Source organism: Aphis gossypii, chromosome 3 (assembly GCF_020184175.1).
Source record: "Aphis gossypii isolate Hap1 chromosome 3, ASM2018417v2, whole genome shotgun sequence".
Classification (NCBI taxonomy): domain Eukaryota; kingdom Metazoa; phylum Arthropoda; class Insecta; order Hemiptera; family Aphididae; genus Aphis; species Aphis gossypii.
Genome location: NC_065532.1, coordinates 19907738 through 19930142, shown reverse-complemented (window position 1 = coordinate 19930142; position 22405 = coordinate 19907738). Strand labels below are relative to the sequence as shown.

At 25.8% G+C, this 22405-nt stretch overlaps 3 protein-coding genes across 3 annotated transcripts; 2 read left to right on the top strand and 1 right to left on the bottom strand.

The window, feature by feature from the left end:
* Positions 1-725: 725 nt before the first annotated feature.
* LOC114126353 (tigger transposable element-derived protein 4-like) lies at positions 726-3150 on the top strand. Its single transcript, XM_027990284.2, has 3 exons — positions 726-1178; positions 1234-2236; positions 2882-3150. The coding sequence occupies exons 1-3, from the start codon at positions 726-728 to the stop codon at positions 3148-3150; spliced, it is 1725 nt and encodes a 574-aa protein (XP_027846085.2).
* A 12580-nt stretch (positions 3151-15730) lies between these two features.
* LOC114126377 (uncharacterized) lies at positions 15731-20286 on the bottom strand. The gene is made up of 6 exons (XM_027990316.2): positions 19982-20286; positions 18561-19328; positions 18232-18462; positions 17166-18149; positions 16731-17094; positions 15731-16654 (listed from the first exon to the last, which is right to left on the bottom strand). Exons 2-6 carry the CDS (start codon positions 19281-19283, stop codon positions 16170-16172), a joined length of 2787 nt encoding a protein of 928 aa, XP_027846117.1. The 5' UTR covers positions 19284-19328; positions 19982-20286; the 3' UTR covers positions 15731-16169.
* Positions 20287-20549: 263 nt separating this feature from the next.
* On the top strand, positions 20550-22405 carry LOC114126386 (platelet-activating factor acetylhydrolase IB subunit beta homolog). The gene is made up of 4 exons (XM_027990325.2): positions 20550-20954; positions 21045-21251; positions 21337-21459; positions 22140-22405. Exons 1-4 carry the CDS (start codon positions 20898-20900, stop codon positions 22380-22382), a joined length of 630 nt encoding a protein of 209 aa, XP_027846126.1. The 5' UTR covers positions 20550-20897; the 3' UTR covers positions 22383-22405.

Here is a 22405-nt window from a genome sequence, read left to right as displayed (position 1 = left end):
ATTTGGTCGAAAACGGGTTTGAGTAAAAATTCCCGTTTTTCCGTCTCTTTTTTTTTTGTTTTTCTCGATTTTATTTAAAACTGTTGGGAAATGTTTACTTAATGCACAAAGGATATTCACTTAGCCATCGAAAACCACCCCCGAAGTTTGAAATTGAAGCATTATTTCTACAAGTTATGCTGTACACACAAAAAAAAACACACACATTATTATAAAATTAATACATTCACTTCGTTAAGAATCTAAAATATATGTTTATACTATGAGCTTTTTTTATATGACGGATTAAATTGTCTACGACTTTCGATTATAATTTAACGTATACAGTGAAACCTCCCTTAACGGACACCTCTAAATAGCGGACGTTTTTTCGGGGACGGGAACATTTTCACTATTTATGTATAGGAAAACCTCTAAATACAGGACACTCTAAATAACGGACACTTTTATGACGTTGATATTAGTTATTTTTATCTTAAATTAAAAATTATTTTGGAATACCTGAATAAAAACCTGAATTATTAAGTTATCTTATGTGTACATTATTATACTGTATATGAAAATCTTATCTTATCCGTTCAGTCATTGAAATATTATCGCGTCAACGAAGTAGGTATTATAACTATAATGCATTGTCCTATGTACGTTTAGTTGTGTTTGTGATGCCAACGTTTATTGTAGTGCGAATTTATTATACGTATTGTTTATACGAACTTTATTGCGCTATGGCTAGCAAAAGAAAACGATTAACTTTAAAAGAAAAAATAGACATTCTGGAATTTCGAACATTAAATACAATGGGCGTTCGTGCATTAGCAGACAAATTTAGTGTTAGTAAAACACAAATTGCTGATATTATAGCAAATAAAGACGCTCTTTACAAAATTTGGGCTGAAAATGGAGAAGAGAAACGGAAATGGACAAAGCTACAAAAAACAGAAACCTCTATAATCGACAATGAAGTATTAAACTGGTTTTCAAAATTACGAGAAAAAAATCTTCCTGTTTCAGGACCGATGCTTCAAGAAAAAAGTAAGCAAATCGCTGAAATGCACGGATTTGATTTTAAAGGCTCTAATGGCTGGCTTGAAAAATTTCGGAAAAGAAATAATATTTCTTTTAAATCAGTTTGTGGTGAAGCAGCAAGTGTTGATGAAGAGGCCGTCAATAACTGGAAAGCAAAAATACCCGAAATTATAGCAAATTACGCAGAATGCGATATTTTTAATGCAGATGAAACGGGATTGTTTTATAGAGTTCTACCTGATAAAACCATGGCGTTTAAAAATGAGATATGTACGAAAAGAACGTTTAACTGTACTTTTGTGTTCTAACATGTTGGGTGAGTTTGAACGGCCAGTCGTCATAGGCAAAGCTAAACGTCCACGAGCCTTCAAAAAATTGGATATTAACAACTTTCCCGTCGATTGGTATTGGAACAAAAAAGCCTGGATGACGACTGAAATAATGACTGAGTGGCTTATGAAATTTGATAACAGAATGGGTCAAAATAAAAGAAAAGTTTTACTCTTTTTAGACAACGCGGCTCCTCATCCACATTTAAAAATGAAAAATATTGAACTTGTGTTTTTTCCACCTAACATGACATCTCATTGTCAACCGCTTGACCAAGGAGTAATCCATCAGTTTAAGAAATTATATCGTACGCAATTGTTACGTAAAGCTGTTGCCGATTTGGATGCCAATTCAAGTCAACCTATCAACGTGTTGGATGCAATTTACTGGGTGTCTTCATCTTCAAAAAACATTCAACCCGAAACAGTGAAGAAATGCTTTTTGCGGTCCGGCTTTAGGCACCGTAATAACAATGTTACAGACGTTGATGATCTACTTACACCGATAGAAGAACTTGGCAATCTTATTAAAGTGATTGACAATACAATTACGGAAAATGACTACATAACACTAGACGATTGCGTAGAGACTTACGATGCCGATATCGAAAATTCATCTGATACTACGAGCATGTCTACACAAAATAAAGAAGAAAGTGATGAAGAAAATGATGGGTCTGAAGATCAAGAAATTCCAAAAATAAGAAGTCTACGAGAGGCATTGCTAGCAGTAAAAGACATACGTAAATATATTTCTTCTATCGAGGTGCAGAATAGTTCATTGTTCTCAAACACAGTCCAATTAGAAAATGCCTTAACATACGAAATAACTACGCCTGCAATTAGTAAACAAACTAAAGTAACAGATTTTTTTCAGAAATGTTAGTTTTTATTTTTTTAAGATGTATGTATTTAATTAATGTAAAAATAAAATAAAAATTTAAGTAACTGTTTTTTTTCATAAATGTTAATTTTATCGTGTATTCAATTAATGTAAAAATAATATAAAATAAAATTATTGAATTTATTTATTTGTCAAAAAAAATGTTTTCCTCTAAATAGCGGACACCTTTAAATAGCGGACAAAATTTCGGCGACCGAGAGTGTCCGCTATTCAGAGGTTTCACTGTACTTACTCAACGTTAAATTATCATATCTACAATTTTATCAGTTATTAATTACTAGTATAATTATTGTATATTATTATATACTAGAATCATTTATACATAGGTAATTTATTAAATCAAAAAATAACAAATAGGAAGTAGGCACAAAATTCTAAAAGTGTCCATCACTGGTAACTTAATTATAATGCATTATAAATCATTTTTTCCTTAATGTAATTAAATAATAATGTAATCATGGTATTCAATTTTTGTAACACAGGGTGAGAACTCGAAAACTGCAAATAAAAAGATAAAGAAAACACAGATAAGCTCTAAATTAACAAGACAACGTCAAATAAACTATTCTGAGTGGATGGATGTGAAAAGAAAACAATTTTGAATATTGAACAAGAACATTAGTCGTGATGATAAAAAAAGCAAAAGAAATGGATCTACCATGCCCACTAAATTGTCGGTTGAAATTCAATGGCAGAGTGAATGAAGAGGAATACTCGTACATTTTTAATAATGAATATAATTATGCTTTTTTCAAACCCAAGAAAGATATGTGTGATATAATATGTGAAAAATACAGACTATCAACACCAGAACAAAAAAATAATTTACAAATTGAATATGATGAGCACATCTCTAATAAAATTTTGACAAAAAAAAAGAAAAAACGCTGATAAAAAAGGGCAGAAAATGATTCCGAATTCCGTATAGCTGTGTTCGATTTAGAAAAAGTATTACAAACTCCACAAAGTGAAGTAGCTTCTACTATAAGAGACAGTTTGCTACTTATAACTTCACTATATATGACAATAAAAAAAAGGAAGAGTATGTGGGATGAAAGTGACGGTAAACGTAGATCAAATGAAATTTCTACTTGTATTTTAAAATTAATTATTAAGATAAAGAAAGAAAATGGAAAAAAAGAGTTTTGTTTCTACTCTGATAATTTTATTGGACAAAATCGCAACAGATTTATATATTCGATGTGGGAGTACACTGCCTACTCTAAAATTTAATATCATGCATACATTCCTTGAGAAATATATATATATTACCGAAACTCGTGAACCAGCTCCATAATATGTTGTATATTTCCTGATGGACTAATTTGCTTATGATTTGTTCATCAATTAGGTTTTTTACATTAATGCCCTGATCTATTACATTGTGACCTAATGTTTGTCTAATTAAATTTCGTTGTACTGTCTCAGATTCCCGAGGAAACATATACAACGTATATATGCCTGCCGTCATGAAGTTGTCTGAACTTTCGTAAGACCAGATTAGGGTAGTGTCAAGTTTTAGCGATTGAGGATTATTCATCTTGTGTGGTTTTGGTTTTGGGGAAAACCATTTTTAATTTTTTTGTAAATCGGGAAGTAAATTTTCGTTACAATCTATTTGAGTGTCATAAGTCTGCAGTATATGAGTTTTTGGAGTCATAAAAAATGTTTTGTTATTAAATAATACGAAAGTTCATTGAAGCATGAAGTTTGTACTGATATTTCTACATTTACAAGTTTAAATTTTCTTAAATAAACAATTTCACCATTTTTAATGGCTACGAAACCTAGTCCTTCGCCAGTGATGTATACGAATTCAGATAAACTGTATGCAGCAAGTGTTAATATTTTTAAAAGAAGTTGTCTTTCGAAATTGCATTGTTTTTTTGTTAAGTCTTCATAAAGATTTGTAACCTTTCTTTTAATAGTGTATTCTAAATAAACAAATTTCGTATTCATATTTATATATGATAGTAAGTCGGTGTTAAATGGGTGAATTTTTTAGGTGTAAAGATGTATACACATAAAGTTGGATAATATAAGTATTTGATTGTTTTCGGTTTGAATAAGAGGTATATTACAGGCAAATATCAAAGATATCATTTTTAATACGAAGGCAATGTATGTAGATATAGTCTCTACTACTTAAGTTTCGATTGTGTGGTTGTTGTGACCTACGGATGTAACTATGGAGGCTAATCCATCATATAACACATCATATTCTGTGATACTACAATCTGATTTTTCGTTCCTCCAAATAATAAGCAATAAGCAATTAACAATCATGATATTATGTGAGCATATCATTTCAATAATCTTATTAATATTATAAATACGTTTTGATTTAATTTTCAGTCACATCGTTTGAAAGAATGTTGCTTAATGCATTATGCACAAACTTTCGGAGTTACAGATACGTGTAAATTAACTAGCGTATAAATTTAATTTTTGTAAATAAAATGTAAAAATTAACTAGTTTGTAAATATACTTTATTATTACTAATTTGCAAAGGTGGGCAAATTAATGGAAATAATTAACTGTGGCTAGTAAAAGTTAATTCAATTAAATTGCCTTCAGTTAGTTAAAAAAAAAATTAACTAGATAAGTAAAAAGTTAAGATAGAAAATAAAATTAACTTAACTCAGTAAAAAAACAGTTAATTTTTTTTCAAGTCATAATATTTATGTCATAAGTTGCACTAGTATTTTGATTTGTACAAACATTTACCAAGACGCTTAACACTGTGTAAACATAACATTTAAAATTATTATTATTATTATTATTATTATTATAGTACATACTAAATTTTTACTAGAAACTTATAGGTTACATCTATACATAAAAAAATTTAAATTAACTTAACTGTAAAATAATGATAGTTAACTATAAAAGCTAAGTTAAAAAAATACAACATTTAACTGAATAAGTTAATAAGTTAAAAATAAAAATTACTAATTATAGTTAAGTTAAAAAGTTAAAAAAAAATTAACTTTTTAACAAGTTAATGCCCACCATTGTTAATTTGTAAAAATACCTATTATGAAATATAAATATGAAGATATAGTCAATAATATTTTTTTACTTATTTAATAAGATTTCTAAAAAAACATATTTTTCCAAAAAAAAGGTAGATCTGAAAGAGTTACTATTTTATACTTGTGGTATCAGAAATATTCAAATTGTTATTCAGCTCAATTAGTTGTAATATTATGAGGCTTTAAAGAATTTCTTACAATGATTATCTTAAATATATCTAAACATAATAAAGAAAACTTTTTATAAATATTGAGTTTTCTTCTTAGCCATTAAGGCCAATCAATCACTGTACTACATAGTCTCCTCCATTCCTCTCTATCATTTGTCAATTCCTCCGGATTATCCACCCCAAGTATCCATAATAACTGTAATATTTATTTTTAGTTGATATATTTGATATTTTATTATACACATAAACAAATAAATACTTTAAACATTTTTCAGGATATTTACAAAAAATCAAGTCAGATACAATATATTATAAACTAAATTGGTTATAAAGAATATTGTATAAACCCTACTAAATCAACTAAATAATGTACAGGCTTTTCCTACTACTTAGTTGCTTTACTTTAAGTCACTTAATATGTATATAATATATATGTTTATGTAATTTTTCTGAATATAATTCTCTAAAAATAGAAAGTGTCTACTGTCTTTAATGTGTGTCTATTTCCATTTCACGTTTTTCGTGATTTTTATTTTACAAATAATTAAAATAAATATCTACAATAAACTACTTTCAAAAGCATTAAGTACTTGCGTACCCAATACGTCATAAAAAAGGCTTGAAAACTATTTCAAGTGAAGTGAGCACATTTTTTTTTTTTTTTTTGACCAAATGATATCAGTTATCACCTAACCTATTTACGTGTAAAAAGCGTGTACCCAAGGCGGCAAAACCGTACTTCGAACAAATTTCATGAGGAAGGATACAAATCTTAGTAAGTAGTAAAAAAAAATTGATGTTACATTTTTATGTTGCCATAACATCACATCAATCATCATAATCTTAAATCAACATCAACAAACAGTTGCTCGCACTTGGGCTGCTATACTATTAATACGCCCATAATAACCAAATTAAATACTATTTAAACTAGGTACTTAGAACAATTGTTAAAATTGATGTTTTATTATATTTGTATTTCCTAACTTTATCTGTAACGATTCAATATGTATTCTCTTAAAAATTACTATATACACATTGTACTAAGTGGTCAACTGTAGCCAATTTGAAACACACGATATGAGCAGTCCACTTTATGTCTTATTTAATACAACTGTTTATATACGTATGAATTGCAAAACAATAAATAAACTTGTGAAATCCTGATATTAAGATTCTGAAAAAATGATTCTGATGTAAGTATGTTATATATTTTAAATTTAATGCATAAATTATAAAAATCGATCTTATTAATACTTGAACGTTTTATTTATAGGATCCTGTACAGAGGAGTAATCCAGCTTATAGTGTTGGGATCTTAGTAAATGTAACATCAATAAATTGGTAGACCATACTATGCGTAGTTGCCGTTGAATGTGATGACAAGTATATAACAAAGACAAACTCGAATTGGGTCCCAGATTTCAAAAACAGCATGAGTTGGGTCCCGGTATATTTTTAGGAGTACATGAGTCGAGTCGCAGTATATTTTATGCAAAGGTGGACAAGTTAATGAAAATAATTAACTGAAATAAATTAAAATTAGTTAAGATAGAAAATAAAATTAACTTAACTCAGTAAAAAAACAGTTAATTTTTTTTCAAGTCATAATATTCATGTCATAAATTGAACTAGTATTTTGGTTTGTATAAACGTTTACTAAGTGCTTAGCACAGTGTAAACATAAAACTTAAAATAATTATTATATAGTACATACTCCATTATTACTAGAAAATTATAGGCCATATCTATTCTATACATAAAAAAATTTAAATTCACATAACTGTACAATAATGATAATTAATTATTTTATTTTATATTAAATTTTGTTTTTTTGTTACGTTAAGGTAACAGTCGGATGTAAAAATTATTATTAATTAGATTAATTTTAAAAAATAAAAAATCTTATATATTATTTAGTAATAAATATTACCGCGGGCCCAATTCAAGTATTATCAAATAATACCGCGGACCCAACTCGTGTTTTTTTAATGGATCAAATATCTCGGGACCCAACTCGCGTTTTCCCTGTAACAATTAAATTTCCCAATTCCTCGAACATAAAACACTACATAAATCCGTACAAAGACATCAAACCATTTAAATATCAGGTAATCAATGGAAAATTGCACCCTATCATTTAACACACTAAAAAAATTAACCCGAGCACAAAAAACAAATAAAATAAAATATGAAGAAAATGTTTAATTAATTTAAATGTACCTATGTTATAAAAATGTGTATATTAATTATTATATTATTTATTAAAATTGTGTATTATTAATTTAATTATTTCTACCTTTTTTATACTACAGGGTTTATAAGTTTAAATTTAAATTTTTGACCAAGAATTTGAATATTTAATAATTGTTAACCAACATAATTAATTAAATGTTTTGGACTACAGATATTTTATTAAATACCAGACATTTTTACACAATGGTTATGTTAGATTTTATAGATAGATACGCTAATTAAAATAAAATAAAACTCAAAGATTCAAATTATTACTTAATTAAAATTTACAAATTTGTTTTACTTGATTATTTTATGTATAATTTATTAATAAAACTAGAAGAACACTTATACACTAATTAAATTCATCAAACATTTCTTTATTAAAAAATATTTTAAATACGGCAAATAAATAAACGTAAATTAATGAAAAAATTAATATTTTTTTATATACATATATAAATTGATTATTTATAACACTCAAGACGTTTGTAATGTATTAGATTAAAACATATTGATTAGATTTAAATAATTTGTTATGTTTAATATACAATTATTTTTTACAGTTTAAATTTATTTCAACATTTATAGTTTTTAAGCTCAACAAAAGGTAGTATGATAGATGGTGTGCTGTATCACTTCAATTCGTGGAAGGTTACCCATCCAAGAACAAGTATACAAGAGAGCAGCAAACAACAGTACACGATGGCTTCTGAAGTCAGCTCTTCCATACCATACAAACATAATAAACGAGATTAGAAATAAAAATTGTAACGCTAGTAGTGCTAGTACTAAACAAAATAACAACACTTCGTTTTGAAGCCCAGGTTTCCTACAACCAGGGCTTGAACATAGGAACGCAAAATCACGTTAGTGATTCAAAAACTATCAAATATGAAAAACTTTGAACTTACAGAACGCTATGCCATGCCAGAGGTTCAAATTAATTATTAATTATTATCTTATTCATCAATCTTCACAATAATAATTTATCACAATATTGCTAGATCCACCATATTGAATTAGTAGTGCTAGTACTAAACAAAATAACAACACTTCATTTTGAAGCCCAGGTTTCCTACAACCAGGGCTTGAACATAGGAACGCAAAATCACGTTAGTGATTCAAAAACTATCAAATATGAAAAACTTTGAACTTACAGAACGCTATGCCATGCCAGAGGTTCAAATTAATTATTAATTATTATCTTATTCATCAATCTTCACAATAATAATTTATCACAATATTGCTAGATCCACCATATTGAATTAGTACATGCTTATATTTTTTACTTCACCTAAATACATTACAATTACTTGAGTGTTACAATAAATAATATACAACTCATTTAATATTAGGATATAATATTATTATCGTATTACTTTAAAAACTATCTAATTAAAAGTTGTTTCTAATAATTCGTGTTTACGCTTCATAATTATCAATTTAACAGATAAAATTTAAAATCATATTTAAAAAATATTTTAATAATTAGAATAGTAGATGACCCAAACTTCACTAAGATTAAAAAACCAAAAATAAACAGATGACAAACCGAACATAACCATTTTCGTGTAGATAATTAACATACACGAATAAACAGTATATACTAGTTCAAACAAAAACATTAAAATTATTTAATATTCAAATTCGATGCCTTCGAAAATAATTATAAACTTACTTTAAAAAGGTCCTTGATTAATTTAAACCACTTATAAACTACATTACATTGCTGTATAGGGAGAAAAAACCAACGATTATTATGAAAATCATTGATTTGAGTAATTTGATTTTTAACAGTTAAATCACATCCCAATATTTACACAGTGAAACAAATCTTAAAACAACTCATTTAATTACAAATTTCCCCATGTTCATGGAATATTAGAAAATTCGGTCTTAGGTGTACACCTCTCCCAAACAATATTAAATCACGGTAATGAGATTAAGTTATGTAGGTAATATAATACTCACTTAATTCCCTATTTTAATAGAATTCTAATTAATAACAAATGTTATTCAAGTGCTTACATTTGTATGGTGCTAATTCCGATATGCGTTCTATAGGTTTTGACACTCAACACCTCGATCTAGTCTCGATACCATTTCCCGTAAATCCCACGGAGAACAATTACATGATAGCGGATTTCCCTCCTAATTAAATTTATACTTGAAAAGCAGTCATCCCTAACTATCAGAATAGATGATCCTTTACTAATATGGAAGGATATGTACCGTGTATATCCCATACTAACAAAAGTAATCGTTAAATATATATTACCTGTTGTGGTGTTTGTCCAAAGCGAAAAATTATTTTCTAAGGCAAAATTGACATTAAATAAACAAAGAAATCGTTTAACTTCTAAACATTTAAATCAACTATTATTTTTACGGGCTTTAAACGATACTTTATGGTTAGCTTAGTCAGTTCACATCTATTTTAAGAAATATATGTTACATATAATTATAATTAAGTTAAATTATAATAGATGTGCAATTCAGAAAGCTTAATGAATTTAACTATTGAGAAATTGATGTGTTTGAATTAAAAGTGATTAGTATGACTGGGATTTGTATGTAAATACATATTTTTACTAAAACATAATAAATTAATTATTGCAAATGATAAATTCCTTTCACGAGATTTGCAATAAAATATAAGACATTTAAATTTACATATTTTAATAAATTCCATTATAAATAGGTACTTATTTTTAGATAATTTACAACATTTCCGTTTTTTTTTTACATATTTCGTAGTACTACATAATTTTAAGTGTATAATGCATAAAAAAAATAAGTACTTATATGAATGTATCAGTTAAATATTAATAACTTGATTTTCGTTCATCTTATCTGTTTCTTTTCGATAACCATACCTTAATAATCTTAGATAATACTTTATGTTCAACAATTATTTGACAAAATATTTTTACGAATTTACAACAATTGAACAGTGTCAGTACTTACGTTATCGTGGTTGCGTGTTATTTTTACCTAATAAACTACCTACAGACCAAATAATAAATCAATAAATAATGCTTAAAGTAGCTATATCTATGTCAACTAAAATTTCAAAAATTGCCCATCATTATCATTTTCCAAACGAAACTTTTCGAGTGATAATAATAGACTTTACCACAATGTACGTGATGTAAGTGTTTCAACTACTCAAAAATTTCAGATAACTCAACATATAAATACATTAAAACATAAATCAAATTAAGAACGATTAGTAAAAATAAATACAATCAAAGCAGCAATTACTTACATCATCTTCAAGTAAATGTAATTTTAATATAGAATTATGTCGTGCAATGATTAAGGCTAAATTAGATAATCCATATTTCAAAGAATTTTTAGAAAAAAAAACATAGTTATAATAAATAATACAAATCTATACCAGACCGTAGTACTCTTAGAAAAAATAATGTTTCAACTATTTACGAAGAAACATTACTTAAAATTCGTGATTTAATTTAAAATGGCCCTATTGGGGTTTCTATTTATGAATCTACTGACATTGAAGGCAGGTATATTGGGGATGTTATTATAGGCAAACTGAATTCCGAACCAACTGAGCCAATTCTTTTAACGTGTGAAAATATAGAAAATGTAATCCTAAAACAATACCAAAATTGTTCAATGATTCAATGAGTTTAATTTGGCTTAATTATATACAACATGACCAATTTTTACTATTTGTGACAGACACAGCTCCATTTATGATTAAAGTGGTAAATGCTTCAGAAGCTTTGTACCCGAAAATGATTCATTTAAATTGTTTGGCACATACCTTACATCGAGTAGCTGACACTGTAACAATTAGAAAAACTAAAATTATGGTAATTAATACAATATTCAATATACCTAAAATTTAATTACTTTATTGATTATTTGAAACATAAAAATAAAATGATTTTTAATTTATAGCTTATAGAAACTAAAGCATATTTTTTCAATTCTTTTAAAAAAATAATTTATTATGAAACATGGTTATAAATAAATTTGCTGACATAAGTATTCCATGCTACTGTTTATAAAAAAAATATTAAAACTTTCAGGTATTTCATTAACTATTTTAAATCAAAGGTCTGACGACACTGCAATAATTCCATAGAAATCAAAGACAATCTGTTTCACATGATGCAAAACAGATAAAAAAAAAAAAAACAAAAACTATTAGAGAAAGTAGTAAAAGAAACTTCTCTTACACATATGATTTGAAATCCGGAGATGTAAGCTTTTTTAAGAGAAAGAAAATTTTTTAGAAAACATTAGATCTTAATGTGTAATAATAAAAAATTGAAATGAAGAAATGAAGAAAAAAAACTTAAAATCAATATTTCAGCTAAGAAAACAAGTGGGATAAATGTTCTAGTTATGATATTAAATAACAGGCAAGTGGAAATGACTAGTAGGAGCATCAATAGACTGAGACCAAGAAGACCTTACTAAAGGTAGATACAATTGATGCTTATGTAAATAAAAAAAATCTATTCACTATGGGCATGCAGGCAGTCATATTATGACCAGCATTAACTAGTAAACTTAATTATAATATGAAATTGAAATTTCACAACAAACTGTTTATAATTTAGCACCAGAACACCAGTACTCTGATAGTGAGATAAATCAGAGTGGTAAAAGCACAATGTAGAAACATTTAACTTTTAAAATACATTTAAGTATCTAAAGCTCAAAGTAATAATGATATACTTTATTCATTCAGATGAATATAGGTATTAAAATCATAATGAATGTCTCATAAAACACTTCTCTAGGTTTGCTATTAAAAATAATATATGGTTGAGCAAGTTTTTGGTTAACAATCACACAGATGTCTAATGATGGTGTCCATTGCATTATTGAAAACATTTTTAAAAATAAAGTAATTTATTAACCCTCAGAGTATTTAAAGATTACCAAAATTACATGTTAAAAACCCAATTTATAAGAATCAACTTTGATGATAGGTAAATTCGGATGTTCAAGATCAAGACTAAAAAGGCGTTATATTTTATAAATAATTATAAGCATAAGACGGGAAAAATCAAAAAAGATCTGGAAGTAAAATATACTATAGCATTAAAATATGACCTAATTTCTCAGAAAAAATTGTTTTGATTAAGTTATGTTGATAAGTATTAAGGTATTCAACATTATAACCATTCGGTATTCCAAAAAAATATTAACTTTAAACAAGAACCAAATTTATATCAAAAAATAAATGTATTAACACTTTTAATATGTATGATAACATAACACATGAACACATGTAATATTACTTATATTTATATTATAAAATTAATTTAATTTCTTGGTACTCACAATTAGATATACATATAAATACATAATGCAATACAATATAATAATGAATTATAGCCAGTAAGTTGACCAGTACTTAAATAACAGAAAATTGATTAGTTACCTTAAATTGGGAATGAACCACCAATTGATTTCACCCATATGGATGTGTCTAAGTCTAGAAACTTACAAAAATAATTGATTCTGAATGACGTGCAGCCGTGCAAGTGATAACTCCAGAGTCCAGTTACAAGAGAATATTAGCTATCTTTATGTATTTGAATGACGAACCATGTGTTATGTATACTTAATACTTACGGGTAATAGATAATCATCAACACTCGAGTCTCAACACGCCAATGATTTACTGAAACTTACTAGTTATTAGTGATAATAAATACTGAATAGTGATCTATTTATAAAAAAAACAGTATATTCCACAATATTCAGTTAAATTATGCCAATTATATAGATAAACAAAAAAAAACTAAAAAAGCAATACATTCTTTGTCATGAACGGCGCGCGGCGGTTAAATAATATAATAACAATTAACAATAGTCAATAATATTATACTGTATGTATTTTTGGGCAAGAGTACAGGACCAAGTTGAACCTACTGACCGCCGTTATTAATACTAACACAACCGCAGTTATTATTACCACATTACTAATGGCGGGAATATAAATTTGAAATTTATTTATTGTGAACGACACAAATTGAGGTTACATAGATCAACAAGGTTTTTTTTTATTCGTATTTTCGTTATTTTTTTATATTTTTAATTAGTATAATGTACTAATTATAGAACTGAAAGTATTGGTTGTATCAAATTTTTCTTTTGTCTATAACCTAAATAGTAAATATTGTTAAATATTACACCTCAAGAAATAATTATAATAGAAAATGTTATAAATAATAATATGTAGAACATACTGTTAAGTGTAAATATATATTATAGCCTATAGGCATTGGTTAAATATTTAATCAATGCTATAGGTGATAACATCATATTTGAATTATGTTGAACTCATGGGCGTAGCTAGGATTTAAATGAGGGGGAGGAATTAAAACAAGATTATGAAAATTCAAAATGCCAATGATAATTATTTAAAAAAAATTGTTTTAATTCAATTTGAGGCGCAAATTGAATACAACAGGGGTGGGCACTTGTCCACACCTGCCACACCCTTGCTACTCCCATGGTTGAACTCAATAAAAATTTAAGTCTTTTCTGAGTGTTGTAATAATAGTAAAGATATAAACGAAAAGAAATTTAATATTTTTATTCTGACTACCATTTATTAGGTATCTGCATAATTATAAAATATATCAGAATACATATTATAGATACATAAGTGTTTTATTTACCATGATTCTCCTTATCATCTAAATCAAGGGTGGGGAACCTTTTCATGTAAACGAACCACTTTTTCAAATAATTGCAAAATCATGATTTTCAGAATAGTATTTCAGTAAAGATAAAAAAAAAACATAAATTGGTAGGCATTAAAAATAATATACCATATAATAAGTCTTAAATTTAGAAAAACTTTATTTCATTATAATATTATCGAATTTTAATTTATATTTGATAGGTCTCGTTGTTGAGTCATTCTGTGGTCATACCCCTAAGAGACACAGATTACAAAGGAGCCACAGGTTCCTGACCTCTAATCTAGATTGTCTATTTGTTAGTAGGATATTTTTCCCAATATCTAGTTATTATGTTTTTTTTTTTTTCATTAAAAATAAGTTTTGGCAACTTGATTATATTTAATTAACAGTTATTTTTTTGTTTTCTTGTAGTAATAATACTAATTTATACGGTTTGTTAGTTATTAAGATATGGTAAATATAAATTATCTATAATTAACTATTTAAATGCTATATAGTTAAATTTGTTAACAAAAATAATTAATGCTATTCATACTTTTTAAATTTAAATTTAAAAAAAAATAAAATAAATTCTTAATATTAAATTACCAAAAAATGTAAATGTTTTAAAATAGAATAGAATATAATTTGTCAACACACTGTTTGTTTTCTTTCCCTTACCAGATACATTCAAATTTAAAACAAATTTATGTTCAATAGAAACAATTTTGTAATTTAACTTTAGTATTAGAGTACTGACTACTGAGTAAATATTTATCTCATAAATTAATATAATGTAAAATTTATCATAAATAGGTACAAAAATCATCTTAATATATTATTATATTTTATCATTTTCATGTTATATTATGTAACAACGCAGTAACAGTTTTTTTTTTTTAGTTTATGTTTGTAATAAATTTTAATAAAAATTCTATCATTAATATTTTTTAAAATTAAAAAAAATTGTTTCTACATTTGTTTTAACTTATAACTTACTTATTTTATGCTTGCAGTGATAAAAAAACGGTTCAAAATTACAATACCATCTTATTAATTATGGACTAGGTAATAATATCAAATATTATCCCATTTAAATTTAAATTTCTCTAATAAGATTATAAATATTTTAATGAACTTTCATAAAAAAAAATATTCAACTTACTAATTATGAATCATTTAGATAAGCTAAGCCTTATTGAATTATAAAGAGAAAAATAAGAATGTGTTTCTTTTAGTAAGTAGTTATTTTATAAGATAATTTTATTCATTAATAATAATTATTTATTACTAATGTACCGTAAATATTATTTTGGTTAATTTTTTGAGTAAAATGTAACAACTAAATAATTTGATCAAATTAAACATTTATTAAAATATAACTTTAACATTTATGCTACAAATAAAACCCTATTAAATCTTATCTTATGATTCATTTTTTAAATAAAAACATGGTTAGAATTGGGAATGTTGGTAAAAATAATTCAGAATATTCAAAATAAAAAAATAATTACACAAAAATAAATGTTTACAAGTGTAATAACCCATAAATGTTAAATAAAACAAAAATAAATAGGGTAAACACAATATTACAATGTACACCTATCCATCATCTCAAATTTGTCTGACCTTGCATAGAAAACATTTGTATAACCATACAATATAGTAATTATGTACTAATTATAAATAATAATAAAATAATGAACAAATTAAAATATAATCCCCAAATAGTAATAATAGTTATTGATATTTTACATTAAATATTTGATCATTAATATATTATAGATTACAAATTAGATACACATAAATCAGTAACCTGAGACAAATTAAGCATATTTACATTAAAATCAGTCTCAATAGCTTCTTTAGCTGTTTTGTCATTTGTAGTGATGAAATTAATTACCTTCACTCTACGGCTAAAACAACCAACAACTTTACGCACATAGTCTTTTGAACTTTTAGGAAAATCATAATTTACAATCCAAGATACGTCTGAAAAATCCACGCCTCTCTGTAATTCAGGAGTAATTAACACTCTGTTAATACCAGATTGAAACTGGTCTAATAAGAGATGCCGCTGATGTGTTTCCATTTCATTATGTACTGCAGATACTAAATATGTTTTAAGACGCATATTTTCTGATACTTCCAAAGACTTACTCCATGTGTTACAATAAACAACAGTATGTATTAAATTGAGTACTTCATAGAGTTCACAGAACGCATCAAATTTCCATTCTTCAGGTACATAAACATAATAGTGTAATATATCTACAAATAAATAATTTTATCAATAATTTAAAATTTATAATAATCAACAACATAAATATTTAAGATTAATAAATACCATTCAATGAAGGTTTTTCATCTGGTGCTAATATATACTCAGGATTTTGCATTAAGTCAGAAAACTGATCTAAGATTTCTTCTATTTTTGAAGTGGACATGATAATTAATTGACGATTATTGTTAAGGAATAACAAAACATATCTAATTTTATTTAAAAAACCATTGCATTTTAACATGTCTTCTGCATCATCAATTACAAGCATTTTTATAAAATCTTTACTCAGGGATTTGCAATTAATCATTTCATATAAACCTTGCAAAGTACTGATCACTACATGAGGAACTGGTGAAAGTTTACGAGGAACGTTGGTACCACCAATACATGTAGTAACATTTAAAAATTTCCCAATTGATTTCATTGTCTAAAACATATTAATTATTTAAAAATATTAATACTGCACAAAGCACCTGGTCCTAATAATAAACTAAATACCTTTTGAGCAGATAATGCCAATTCTAATGTTGGAACTAATACAATTGCTTGGCATTCATTTAAACTAGTGTTAATCCTTTGCAACACTGAAATAAGACACATGGTTGATTTCCCAACACAAGGGTATGAGTGAAAAATAACATCACGTCCATTAATACAATGAAACATGCATTGCTGTTGCAAGGGCATCAGATCCTGAATGCCGTATTGATTAATACCATTTAATAATTCGTCCTTCAGGTCTATTGTGTGACATAAAAGAATAGGCTTTTCATTATTATTAACAGAAGACAGTTTATCATTAATATTGGTAAACAAATTATTTAATTCTTTTGGTGTATTAGAACCTTCAGTATTTAATAACGAAGATATAATTTCAACTTTATTATTTGAACAAACTGAATTATTAACTTCATTTTCATTATAATGAATAACAGCATTGCAAATATTCTTATAACTCTTCATTTCATTACTACATTTTGATTCAAACTGGTGTATACATACTTGACTTTCTACCACTGTGTTTATTTTTTTTTCAATAAATTGTTGTGATACATTGGAATCATTAGTGCTAGATAATAATGATGAAATAATTTTATCTTCATATTGTTGAACATTGTTTGAGTATACTGGATTATGAATTTCACGTTCATACTTGTAATTAATATCATTACAAACAGTTTCAAGATTTTTAATTTCACTAATGTCTTTTGATTTAAACTGGTGATTACATAAATGCTCATTCTGCTCTTGAATTTCCACATTTAAATTTTCTTTTAACCCATTTAATTGTTTAGGCGCATTAGAATCTTCAATAAAAGGTAATGAATTGACTTCAATTTTATCTTTAACCGAACAATTTGATTTTTTTATTTCATTTTCATAATTAGAATCAATGTTTTTACTATTGTCAAAATTCTTGATTTCACTAATATTTTTTCCACAATCATCTACATCCATATTTACTTTTGACACTGTATTATCCTATATATGTATATATATAAATATATAATTAGCTGTTCAAATTATAAAAAAAAAAAACAAAAATTAGAGTGTTATACAGTACCTTTTGTGAGTCAGTGATTGAAAAAATATCAACAAGTTGTTCATTGGAAAATTCATTGGTGCTAATATTCACCCAAGAATCATTAACTGATTTTGACACATTATCACATTCCTTATTATCTAATGGTTTTTTTTCAGTTTCATTTAATTCTTTATCATATATACATGACTGGTGTGATTTATTAAGTATTGATTCAGTTTTTCTTTCATCGCATTTAATTTCAATGTTTTCCTATAAAATAATAAAAACTTAATAACTATAAATTTATTAAGATAGAATACTATAACACATAACAATTATTATTAATTATAAATAAATAATATACAAACATTTTCATTGTAATTTAGAAGGTCTAGTTCGTTGACTACATCATATAATTCTAATAGTTGTTCACTCTTATTACTTGTATTCATCGTTGAAATTGTGTTTTTAGAATTAGATTGTGGACAACAATTATTGTCGTTTACTTTATCACTATTATTTACAAAAGGTTCAATTGAATCAATACTTGGAATTAGATGTTCAATCAATGATGAATGCACACTAGATGCCATTAGTAGTGCTTCATCATACATAACTTTGTTCTCAATAGGTTTTTCTGTATTGTAAAAAATTTCATCATCCGAAACCACATCATAATCAGATAAAATCATGATACTTTCTTCTGAGCTAATATCACTTGAAGAATCCAATGTCTCAATGCCACATACACTATTTGATGTTAACAATGAACTCTCAGAACATTTTTGCTCCTCAATATTTAAATCATTAGTAGTTAGAGTTGAAACCATAAGTTGTCTTTGCAAAACTTGTTTTAAATACTCTAATGGCTTAATGTCAGTTCTTAAATTATTAACCATGCTTTCTAATGATGTTAATATTTTTTGTTTATTCTCCAAATCAGAAATTTTTTGATTTACCTTTTCTAATGACAAACATTCATTGAGTACACAGATTTGGTCTTGTAACATTTTATTCTCAGCAAACAACTTTTTGATTTGTTCTTGGAGTTGAATTTGCTTTTTCACATATTTTTCAATTTCTAAGTCCATTATTATTTTTTATTTTTTATTTCTCATTTTAATTGAAATTTAATTCTGAAACAAAATAATATATAGATATAACAATTATTTCAATTTATTTTCTAACTAAACATTAAATTATAAATTATAAATAAACAACATTTATTTTTCTTAAATTTATTTAGCTAATACTTTCCTATTAACTATTAAAATTTACCAAACTAATTTAATTTAACTATTCTCATTAATCTAAATCAAAGTCATACCTGTTATAAATTACAATACAAATATAAATAATCAAGGTCGAAGGAGTTTAAGACATAATATAGGTACCTAAATGACTAATTGTAAAAAAATAAAATTAATATCTTATACAAAATTACTGTCCATCCAAAATAATAAAAATAATACAGAACAAAAATTGAGTTCAGAAAATATGCCATAAACTTTGTTCCTAATAAATGAAAAATAATTCATCTTTAAAATTGCTGCATATTCAAACAGTGATATAGCAAAAAAAAACAGTAAGGGATACATCCTAAATTTCAAGGCAAATAACAAAAAGCTTTCAATTTTTGGTGACAAATGCCTAAAGCAATTTCAAATTCACAATACCTATTAATCTCAATTAATTAGATCCCTATCAATTTTAGAACAAAATTTATAATCACCAAGTCATCACATTCATTTCATTAAATCGAAAAAATATTAAAATATAATGAGCTTACTTTAATATACATTGGCACATTGTCAAACGAATCGCTAATATATACAAAACTATACATAAAATGGAAGTTATCACTAAATAGTAAATAGTTGAAGTTTAATATGATTATTAATTATTAAATTGAGAAAGACCATAGAACAATAAAGTTAAAATCTATACATTTAATATGTAAATTTGCGGATACATTTAATCACTAGCCAGGGTATTCAACATTAATTTTAATTTGAAGTTAATCATTGCATGGTTCATACTTCATAAATCATATTATAATAAATGAAATAAAATAAAATAATAACTTTTCTACTTTAGGTATATTGCGTATTACTATAATACATGATAACGATTTACTTTATCATTAAGTTGTTGTTGTTCATTGAGATATCTTATCTATCTCGGTGTTATTGTTATATTCTGTGTTATTATTATTTAATACATACATATATATTATAAATACATATATAGAATAATAGTTTATTATCTGTGATTTAATATTTATTTATTATTGTTATTATTATTATTATTATTTTGTGATAGCAAGCTTTAATATAATATATTATTATCAAGGTGTATACATAAATCACAGATATATACTATTTTTTTTTTATTAGTGTATTGATATCTGTGATATAAATACCCCTTGATTATTATCTAAATTAGAAGACCATGGTTTTAGTGATCTAACCTAATCACCGAAATCGATAAATATTTAATATATGCAGTTGCATCATCATTCATTATTCAACACTATTCAGTTCAGTATTCACTACTAATTACTATGGTACTATAAAAAATTTAGTATAACTGACTATTCTACGGTAGTATCATAGAGTTATCCTGTCTGTAGTAGTATGGACTATTGCAACAGGTTTTTCATAGTTTTTTTATAGTTATTACAGTTCTATAATTAGTGTAAAATTATGAATCCATGCATTGTTCCAACGATTCCATTTGATGATGAGGAATGGAAAATTCAAGTGTGTATAAAAATCAAAAATTAATGTTCTATCAATCTATTTTTAAATAATTTAATATGAATAACAGTTAATCATTCATTAATTTTTTAGCACAAGCGTTATGTAGCTGAAGCCAAAGCCCAAGATCCAAATGTTATTTTAATTGGTGCTTCTATCATACAATTAATCCAATGTTATCCTATATGGAATGACAAATTTGTACCTTTAAATAGTTTAAATTTTGGAATTTGTGGTGATCGAACTCAAGATGTTTTATGGAGAGTACAAAATGGCATTCTTGATCACATAACACCTAAAGTAAATATAAATAAATTATTATTATTTAATTATTTAATGCATTATATTATTATCTAAGAAAATATCTCTGTTTTATTTCTTATAGGTTTGTATTCTTAATGTTGGATCAAATAATGTTGATAATACACCAGTTGAAATTTCAGAAGGAATATTGGCTATTGTTGGTGAAATCCAATCAAAACTTCCTGATTGTTACATTATAATTATTGTAAGAACATTATACTTAAATTTAAAACCCTAAAATGTTTATTAACAAATGTTAAATTATAAATACCTATTTACTGAAATTACAGAAAATAATGTACGTAAGTAATTATAGCAATATTTTAAGTTGACTAACTAAAATTCATAACATAATTTTCATAGTTTTTTGAATTTATATTTAAAGTTCATTCTTTAAAACAGTATGGTTTGACGTGTTGCATAATGAATTCATCAGTCATTGTACCAATAAAAATGACAAAGCAATTATCAATTTGTGATTACTATACTTTCTCATCAAACCTGAAACTTAATAATTTATATACTCTATTACTCTTAAAATGTAATCTTCAATTTATTATATACAATCTAGCCCTTGATTCCATAAAAAATCATACTAATAAGAACATATTCTAAATCAATAGAATTTCTCTTTAGAAATTCATTTCTACCTATTTGGAAACACTTATTTGTAAATCAGCATATTAAAACATTTTTTTTTTTTTTGGTTTTCCATAATTGTTTAAATGTGAATTTAATTTATGAACTAAAATAGGTTGAACCACTTTTTTTAGTAGGAACCTTAATGTATATTTTATGAACTAAAAAATATGAATGTTTTTTATTAATTGACATTGTGAACTCAACTCATACTATGTTTAATGACTTTAATCTATTTATCTATAGGGAATATTACCACGTGGTCCTTATCCAAATCCATTAAGAATTTTAGGGACTCAAGTCAATGAAATTGTCGGTGAAAAAGTGAAAAGTATTTCTAAAGTTGAATTATTCAAACCTCATTTGCTACAACCAGATGGAACATTAAGTCAAGAAGATGCAATGGATTATCTTCATCCGACTGAAATAGGTTATCGTAAAATTTTTAATCCAATTTTTGAACGTGTTAAAAATATTCTTGAAAATTGAATAAAAATATTTACTGAATAATA

Excerpts from the sequence above, each read along its gene's own strand:
- LOC114126386 (XM_027990325.2), top strand. The coding sequence starts at position 20,898 with ATGAATCCATGCATTGTTCCAACGATTCCATTTGATGATGAGGAATGG. Across the intron at positions 21,252-21,336 it reads TTGATCACATAACACCTAAA|GTTTGTATTCTTAATGTTGG; the intron begins GTAAATATAAAT and ends TATTTCTTATAG. Across the intron at positions 21,460-22,139 it reads ATTGTTACATTATAATTATT|GGAATATTACCACGTGGTCC; the intron begins GTAAGAACATTA and ends ATTTATCTATAG.
- LOC114126353 (XM_027990284.2), top strand. The coding sequence starts at position 726 with ATGGCTAGCAAAAGAAAACGATTAACTTTAAAAGAAAAAATAGACATT. Across the intron at positions 1,179-1,233 it reads AGGCCGTCAATAACTGGAAA|ATGAAACGGGATTGTTTTAT; the intron begins GCAAAAATACCC and ends TTTTTAATGCAG. Across the intron at positions 2,237-2,881 it reads AACAGATTTTTTTCAGAAAT|TCGTGATGATAAAAAAAGCA; the intron begins GTTAGTTTTTAT and ends CAAGAACATTAG.
- LOC114126377 (XM_027990316.2), bottom strand. The coding sequence starts at position 19,283 with ATGGACTTAGAAATTGAAAAATATGTGAAAAAGCAAATTCAACTCCAA. Across the intron at positions 18,150-18,231 it reads CAATCACTGACTCACAAAAG|GATAATACAGTGTCAAAAGT; the intron begins GTACTGTATAAC and ends ATACATATATAG. Across the intron at positions 16,655-16,730 it reads TGAAAAACCTTCATTGAATG|ATATATTACACTATTATGTT; the intron begins GTATTTATTAAT and ends ATTTATTTGTAG.